Source organism: Malurus melanocephalus, unplaced genomic scaffold (assembly GCF_030028575.1).
Source record: "Malurus melanocephalus ecotype Western Australia unplaced genomic scaffold, MMel_1.1 scaffold_72, whole genome shotgun sequence".
NCBI classification, from domain to species: domain Eukaryota; kingdom Metazoa; phylum Chordata; class Aves; order Passeriformes; family Maluridae; genus Malurus; species Malurus melanocephalus.
In genome coordinates this window covers 532,932-541,317 of record NW_026623304.1, presented here as the reverse complement: position 1 = coordinate 541,317, position 8,386 = coordinate 532,932, and the positions used below count along the sequence as shown (strand labels likewise).

The 8,386-nt window shown below is 43.0% G+C and overlaps 1 protein-coding gene across 3 annotated transcripts in view; it reads right to left on the bottom strand.

The window, feature by feature from the left end:
• The window catches only part of ADGRL3 (adhesion G protein-coupled receptor L3), a 309,315-nt gene that overhangs the window by 198,746 nt on the left and 102,183 nt on the right, over positions 1-8,386 (bottom strand). For all 3 annotated transcript variants that reach the window (XM_057366829.1, XM_057366827.1, XM_057366828.1), the window contains exon 3: positions 6,009-6,118. In XM_057366829.1, coding sequence (XP_057222812.1) covers positions 6,009-6,118 — 110 coding nt within the window. The remainder of the gene's footprint in view (positions 1-6,008; positions 6,119-8,386) is intronic.

The window sequence follows — 8,386 nt, the reverse complement described above, 5'->3', positions numbered from 1 at the left end:
AAGTTGTACATTTTGACAAATCACTTTTGGGAAATCCCCAAAAAAACAAAAACCCAAAACAGTAAGCAAAGCTGGGAATTTCAGTGAATAGGAAAAAAAAAAAGGCTTTTTTGACTGCAATGGCTAGGAAATTGTATGCATTGGAAGAAAGGCAATTTGTCAGCAGGAGACAAAAATTCTTTGCTCTGAAATAATCATAATGGATAGTTAGGTCTGCTGTTGGGTTTTTGGTTTGGGGGTTTTGTTTGTTTGTTTTTTCTTTGGTTTTACTTATTCTTCCCAGCCCATGMACACAAATAATATATTTAACAAAATAAAACAAAGGAGGCCTGGCTTCAGGAGGGAATTCACTCATTACTGGCCAAAATGCCAACAGTCAGGCTTAATCCCTTGGGAACGTTTTCCATTTTGCACTGCTGGGCCTCGGGGGACCAAATCCTCTTGGGAAAAACAAAAACAAAGCAAAAGCAGAAACCCAGGGCGAAAGAAAAGCAGAGAAGCCACAAGTGCATTTGTTTAACAAAACACAGCACTGCTCTCAGTGGGCAAACACTGCTTCTCAGCCGATGGAGACGGCGGCATGAAAACGCAGAGGGAAAGCCTAGAGGCCACATAATGGCCTTGCAGCACTCCARAAATAATTAAGAACTGTATTCTTGGAAAAGTGGTCTCATTAAATTGTTTTCAGATTGCAATTTTGTCCCATCTTCTCCCCTCTCTTTCCCTTTCTACCGGCAATCTTAGAGCAATGAAAATACCAGTTTGCTTTCTAGTGCTTGTATTCTCTTAAAAATGTCATTATTCAATTATCTGTCTATTCACTGGCCCTAAGGTCCAGCAGAGCAGATATTGTGCACCTTCATTTAATGTTTTTAAATGCACTTCAGTCCACTTGTGATACAATAAAACTTTATTGAATTCTGTTCCCACATCACACTTACCATCCCTCACTTTTATTGATATGTGAGCCATCTACTCTTCTATCAGCAATAAAAGRAATATTTCTAGCAAGGCTATGACCTTTCCTTCCATCACTACAGCAATTGGGAAATGCGATTTCAGGTTCCATGTTTAAAAAGAAAAAAAAAGTTCTAAGAAAAGAAACTATGAAACATGTTCAAGTGGGTTTTTTTYCCCCTTTCTCTTGTTAGTATTAAACAAGAAGGAAACTCTCTGTAAGCACCAAAGACAAGTGGTGCCTGCATATTAGCCTGTGTACCCAGAATGGAAAAAAAGACAATTCATCCTTTCTTGGAAGCCATGAGCATTTTTCCCTTGCAAGAAACATCCCCTTGAACAGATCTCTCCAATGTTAGAARCTGAGGGAAAACCTGTGGCCTGGGTGTGAGACCAGTTATCATCACAGTGGGACATGCCATGCCCRAGGCACCCTCCTGCTGCTGCCATCYTTTCCATCAATGCAGCAATGGGCTTGTCCTCATTGACTCCTCACCATTCTTCCACCCTGCCCTACCCTGTAGCTTCAATTTTCCAATTCCCTGCTTAAAACATGGACTGCTTCTGAAGGACAACAGTGCCACGACTTATTCTGTGACCTCCAAAACRCAAGGGAACTGGGAGCTCAGGAAAAACTGAAGGTGAATCTGACTCTGGGACCCAAATCCTCTTTTCAGCACTGTGCTKGATCCTTGGGAGTGTGTAAGGCTGTCTCTGCAGGGCAATGAAGAGAAAAAAAAAAAAAAACATTCTAACATACCTCTGGTGCTTTCAATTTGCACTCAACCCATAAAACCCAAATAAAAACTAAAAGCAGAAAATCCCYAGAAGTCAGTCAAAGCCAGTGGACAATAGCTGCTCCCATGTTGGAATATCTCYCCCTGTTCTGATYTGGAGTGCCACCCATGAAGGGCAGKGCCACTGCCATTTCCCACAGAKCWCRTGTGCTCGAGAGAGAAAAGGGAAGGAGGCTTTGTCAGCCTCAGCTGGGCTGTTCACTCTGTTCCTCAGAAATACCTGCAGAACTACTGAAACATGGATGGTTTGAGCTGTAAAGCGTCACATACAGAGGCAGCATTAARTTAGGAAAACCAAATCATTGATTGGGGTTTATCAGATTATTGATAGCAAATCTGTCTGATCATGACAACAACCAGCTCAGCAGCTCTCCCACCACTGCTCCTGGAAAACTGGGCTCCCTTGCTGGCCACTGGTCTCGTGCACAGCTTTGGATAAATCACCCATCTGCTTTCTGTGCGGGCCCACGAGTAAAATTGGAAGGCCCTTAGCACATTAAAAAGGTGAAATAAGAAAAATTACACTCCTAGATGYACTGGCACCATGACAACAGGATTGTACAAGCACCAGAAGATGATAGTGAAGTGTTTCTGCAATGAGAGTGTTGACCCAGCTTTACAAAACCACCTCCACCACTGCTGTTCCCATTACCCATTTAACTCTGTAGAGGGAGAACGGGAGAGGGAAGGAATGCAGTGGGAAACAAGAGTACTGGATCAAGGGGAYCCTCAAAACTGTCAGGATTTTCATACTCACAGCATAAAACAGCTTCAGTGCAGTTTCAGCCACATCTCCACAATGAAACGTGCACACAACTCTAGCAATGGCAGACTGCAGGTTTGCAGYGGTACATATTCGATTGAAAACATGGAAAAGCTCTCTTGGTCAGTAATTATTAGAAGAAAATTCAATGTAAGAAAACCRGAGTAGCAATTTAAATGTTTCAGAAGAAAAGGAGCAGTATCTAAAGGTATTAGAGGAATACATGCCAAATGCTAAGGCCTGCTTTGAGAAAGGCAAAATTATTTTGATTATTTTTTCTGATACCAGAAAAATAGGACAGCTGATGCCACTGAAGCCTGACARATTAGGCCTGCTATCTTTTCACCTGCTGACATCACCTGCTTCTCACTTGCTTTTCATTGTCAGAGGGCAACCTAAAAAGTTCAGACATCCTGGAATTACCATTTTAGCAGAAGGCTGCTGCTACCATGTAAAGTGACTAGAGGATCAGGAATATGAGGAGAGGATTGRGCAATCTGCATAATCACATCTCATYTTGTCCCTATGCTGAGAGTAACTGCAGCTTCATAAAACTCTCCTTGTCGGGATAATCTCTAGGGGAATGCAGTGTGTGGGGTAATGTAAAGGACATTTTACAATATAYGAGCTACTGAAGTTAGAGGAGGTTTGGATTTCCCCCATCTGACAGGAAAGGGRTGTGCTTTCCTCTTGAAAATGATRTGAGCTAGTGGTGGAAGASTTAATAAATAAATAACAAAATCTCAAGAGAAGCAKASYAATCAATGGAGTTTTAGATCTTCAWATTTTTCTTTTGGGGAGCATATACACAAGCACTACACTGAGCACAAGTGTCTAAAGTCAGTCCTAACAATATCTATTAAAATKATTCCCAAACTCTCTCCTCTTGAGATGCACACACCCTCCCTTCTGCTGCTCAGCCAACACYTGGGTAAACCCACTCTCCATCCATAAAGAATAATTTGRAACTCTAAGRAGTAACCCACCCAACCAGACAMAGGCAAGCTGGAATTGCACACAAGCACAAGTGCCTGCTGAAATATTAATTCCTTTATTATGCAACTGAGGTGTTCCTTTAGGAGATGGCCATATGGCAGACACCAGCACTCACCAAAGGCTGGGTGCACAGGGGCTGAGKCATGTGGCTTCAGTGACAAGGACTGACCTCTGGCAGCAGCAGAGGCATCACTGAGGGCATCAGAGGAGGAACAGATTTCATCCATCAGGCGTAGCTTTGATCCAGCCATGCCTTTGCTGACCTGCTTGCCCAGAGCTGACACCTTCCCCATCACTTTCTCCTATGGGACACTTGTGGGGCCCAGGACGGGGACACCTACAAAGTTTAAGCTGACCATTCTGAGGGAGGAAATGGAGTCTGTAACAAAGCCAGGCAGAGATTGAGGCAGGAGAAGAATAAAATGGAGTTCTAGGTTTCCAACTCCATGTCTGCAGCTAAAGGGACACAGTTTGCCTGAGCACAGCCAATTTCACTGGTTCTACACTGAATAACAGCACATGAAGATTTGACCCAAAATTTCCTAGGTAACATAGAACAACAAGCTCAGGAGATTGGATCCTGTTTCACCGTGTGCTTGCCCTTTGTCTTTCCCCCAAATCTACTTGCAGAGGAACTATATTTGATTCCTGAAGAAATGGAGGAGACAGCCATCAAAGCTCCCAACTTAATTGCAAAGGCAGCGTGTCATGTCCGTTGTCATCCTTTTCCTCCCTACATTCAGATCATTAAAAAATACTCAATCCCTATTGCACGTTTGGTAGTGAGCAACCTCTCACAGGAGTTATTCTACATCTTGTATACAGGGCCAATTAACACCTCGTGTGTGATGCTGACACACTGACTTTCTCACAAGGAACCACTATTCCTCTTTGTTTCACATGCTACAAAGGCTGTGCAGGGGTACCAGGTAATCACTGCTGCTTTACCAGCCCAGTCTGGAGGGAAAAGCACACCCTCACACAAATCATAAATCACCACGAAATACAACCTGCTGTGATAAGTTGAAACCAATCTTCCCTAACCCTTTCCATGCRCAGCGCTGCTTCTGAAATGAAAGACCTCATTTAGAGTGGAACAACTCCAGACTATAATTTGGAGAATATTCTGCTTGATAGGGCAGACCCTGATGTCAATCTTTCCGTGCGTTTAATAGCTCACCCCATAAAAAGTATTCCATCACTGCATTTAGAAGCTTCACATTTCTGTTTAGAAAAATCAAGTATGGGCAYGCTGAGTCCCCTGCCAGCAGAGCATCTGAGTCCCTCGACAGAGAGGTCCCCTTTGCTCCCAGAGGGGATCTTAGCTGCACCCCTTGCCTTGCAGTTTCACAACACCCAAACACCACAGAGTCTTTCCAGGCTGTGGCAGCAGCTGTGGCCACCTCCTGCATGAGGGATGGGGACAGTCCCAGGGGCTGTGAGCTCTTGCTGTCCCTCTGGACAGGGTGTCTGTCATTGCTCAGCCACATCTGCTCTCCGGCAGCCCGTGCTTCAGGCAACAAAGAAGATGGGTCTCAATCCTCGAGCCAAATTCTGGGTTTCAGCAAATTGTTGCCTCCTGCTGCTCTCTCAGTACACCACCATGGGTTGAAAGCATCCATTCCCATACCTGCTTTGTTATTTTGAGAGGTGTGTTGTAAGCTTTGGCCCGTTCAAACAGTAAAGCTAGCAATGGTGCTGTTACTCACCACTCAGCTCTCCACAACTGCTAATAAAAAAAATAAAAAAACGCACACTCCTCATATTATCATTGTTATTTCCTTTTTCAGGTATGCCCTTTTTGACAGTAGGGCCTTAAATGCATCTAACAAATTTGATTTCTACAGAAAGCAAATTCTGAGGTACACTTAACTTTTTGTAGCTCYGAATTTCCCATTTGGCACATATTGCTGTTATCTCAGAGGACTGCCTTTCTACCCTCAGAAATTCAGYCTAAATGGCTTGCCTGCAATTTGCCTTCATAACTTTGGAAGCTTATAAATTAGTATTTTTCCACCACCAAACATCAAATTACCCAAAACAATACCTTCCTACTTCCCTGGTGATACAATACTGTATTTAAGGATCTTATCAAATTCCACCAATTAAGTGGCCATAGGTCAGTCAAAGCACACTGCTGTATGATTACAAGCATAAACCTCTSTAAAGAGAAGCTATAAGCTAGCAACAGTGCTTTTCTCCTCTGGTCTGCTTTCTCTAATGGGGTTTCCCAAGTGTTTTCCAAAAGGTGACAGTCACTGTTACGCTGCGTAACACAGAAAATATGGGGCATTATAAAGATATTTTTAACTTAAGCACAAACCTTGCACAGAGTACCATTTTTCAGGTTTTATCAGCTCAGTCTCATACGATGCACGTGCTCAGGTTTACTTGCCCTTGGGCACCGAGAGACAAGCTCAAGGCTGCCCAGTCTCCACAATAAACCTCAACTGAAAAAAAAGAAAAAAAAAGTGCAAATATATCAAGATACATACTGTAAGGGACACACTCGTACTGCACTTCCAGGTACTTGTAAGTCCCGGGGCACGGGTCTGGAAACACATCAGGGCCGGCAACAACTGCGCACTGGGTCCGATTACTGCACCTAGAAAGCAAGGAAGATGGGAATCAGAACACAGAGCAGACACAAGGACAGCTCAGCAAGCTGAGTGGCCCCTCCAGGGTCACAAGGATGCAGGAGCCAGGACAGCAGCATCAGCTGGGGAAGCTCAGCAGTGAGCAYGCCGAGGCTTAGGGCAAACAAACACCAGAGGCTTCATCAGCTTATTACCAAAAGAGAAGAGGCATGGTGGCACAACCTTCCCCTCCAGCCTGTTCTTACAGCACCAGGAGGTATTTCTCTAATACCAGCATACAAACAAGACTAAAAGTCATTAGTCTTTATGCAAAGCCTAAACCAACAACAGTGGGAAAAAAAATAATCATTGTATGTTTCATAGCAGGCATGACAATATGTTTTACAACATTTTTACCAAGTGTTCCCACARAAACCTTTGTCTTGTATAATACTGCTTAAGCCAAAGCAAAGACTAGAAGCAGCAACACTTGAGTGGGGGGAAAAAATCACCAAATAAGCTGTCTAAAAACCAAAATAATGTTTTTCATATGAGGCCTGTTAGGGAAACCTCGCAGTCTGACCATTTACATGACAGCACCCTTGCATTAGGCACAAATGGCTCTTTTATTCCATCATTCCGCCCCGCATGGATGCATCACCTGAAATGAGGTATTTTTACTGAAAAGCAAACATTGTTCTCCATGAAGAAGACACACAGAAGAAAGTGACCCTGCCTGCTGCAGCGAGCACCTTTCAGGTTAAGAGCACACACAAAGAGGTTGGGTCCAGCAAGATGCTTTTCCTGAGGCACATACACATGTCCATGGGTGACTGACTCGAGCATGTGTAGAAACCCACATTTGCCTCTGATTTCATGGAAAAAGCATCTCTACATAAAATTTTAGTATAATTTGGTGATGTAAAAGCATTTAGCAAACAGTGATTCTACAGAGAAAAATCGTCTGTGTTTTTAAGAAAAAAGAAAAAAAAAAAAAGAAAAAGAGGGAGAACTATAATTAGTCTTTGATTCTTCTGCTTTTGCATGCCAGAAAGAGACCTCCTAAGGGCCAGACCACTGCATTTACTTTCTTTAGGATTCTGCCTCCTCTGACGTGAAATGGGACCCCTGGCCCTCCTGCTCTTCTGGCAGAAGCTGTGACATCCAGCACAGAATTCATTTAGGTCTGCAGTGGAAATGCTTCGTGTTTACCTGAGGCTATAGTTTGTCARCCTTAATGCAGATTTTATTTGAGCCCATAAATTAAAATTGATTCATTAGCAACTGCCTTAAGCTCCGTAATTTCTTTAATTTTACGGAAMGATTAATAAGAGCTGATACGCTTGCTCATCAGGCTGTTTTGCTGGAGAGCAGATAATCCAGAGGGCTGGGACATTCTCCTGTTTTCTCGCTGAAAGACAACAGTTATCACAGCAAGTGACTTCTTTTATTATACACATAGAAAAATCATTTTTTTAACAAAAAAAAAGATAACTGTCCTCACCCATGCTGGGATATCACAGGTAGCTTGGACCAYGCAGGTGGGCAGCCTTCCAGGAGAGGCTTTGAACACCATCCAGAATTTCACTTGCAACAAAAATCCTTTACTAGGCTCAATGTGCCTTTCAAAAAGCAATTTCACGTGCCTAATCAATAGTCTTCCTGGCTGAGCATTGGCCACGTTACATAGAATAACAGCAATGGATCAAAGATACCTTTCAAAATCATGAGTAAAGACCCACAATTATGAGGCATTGGAGGTGGGGGGGAGGAACAAACACACTCAGGGTTCATCTGTGATGTGTTTTCKTTCTGCTGCAAAGAAGCATTTGCTTTGAATGGTCAAGCATTTCTTCGTTGCCCTTTTTTTTTTTTTAAATGCAAGAACTTGGACACAAAAACCAGAAGTGAAAACATGCAATCTAGAAAGTTGTCTATGAACACCAGTTTTAATGTCCCCAAATGCATGCTACCTTCTACAATATCACCAAAGAGACTAAAAAAAAGCACCAGGATACAAGGGACTGAATGGGAAATGCAGGATGCACAGAAATGCAAAAGCTTTCCCTCCCATCTCTAGGACATACTGAAGACCCCTTACACATTCCTGGGATGGGGGATGGCAAAGGGTGCCCAGCACAGAAACTTGCAAAAAAAGGTGAGGTCAAATTGTCAGTGCCACCTCGGGGAGGAAACACAGAAAAACAAATTTAAAACTCCCAAAGAAAATCCTAAATACTATGTGGTGTCAGTACCTCACAAAAACTAACTAAAAAAAGGTTCATATTTAAAAAAAA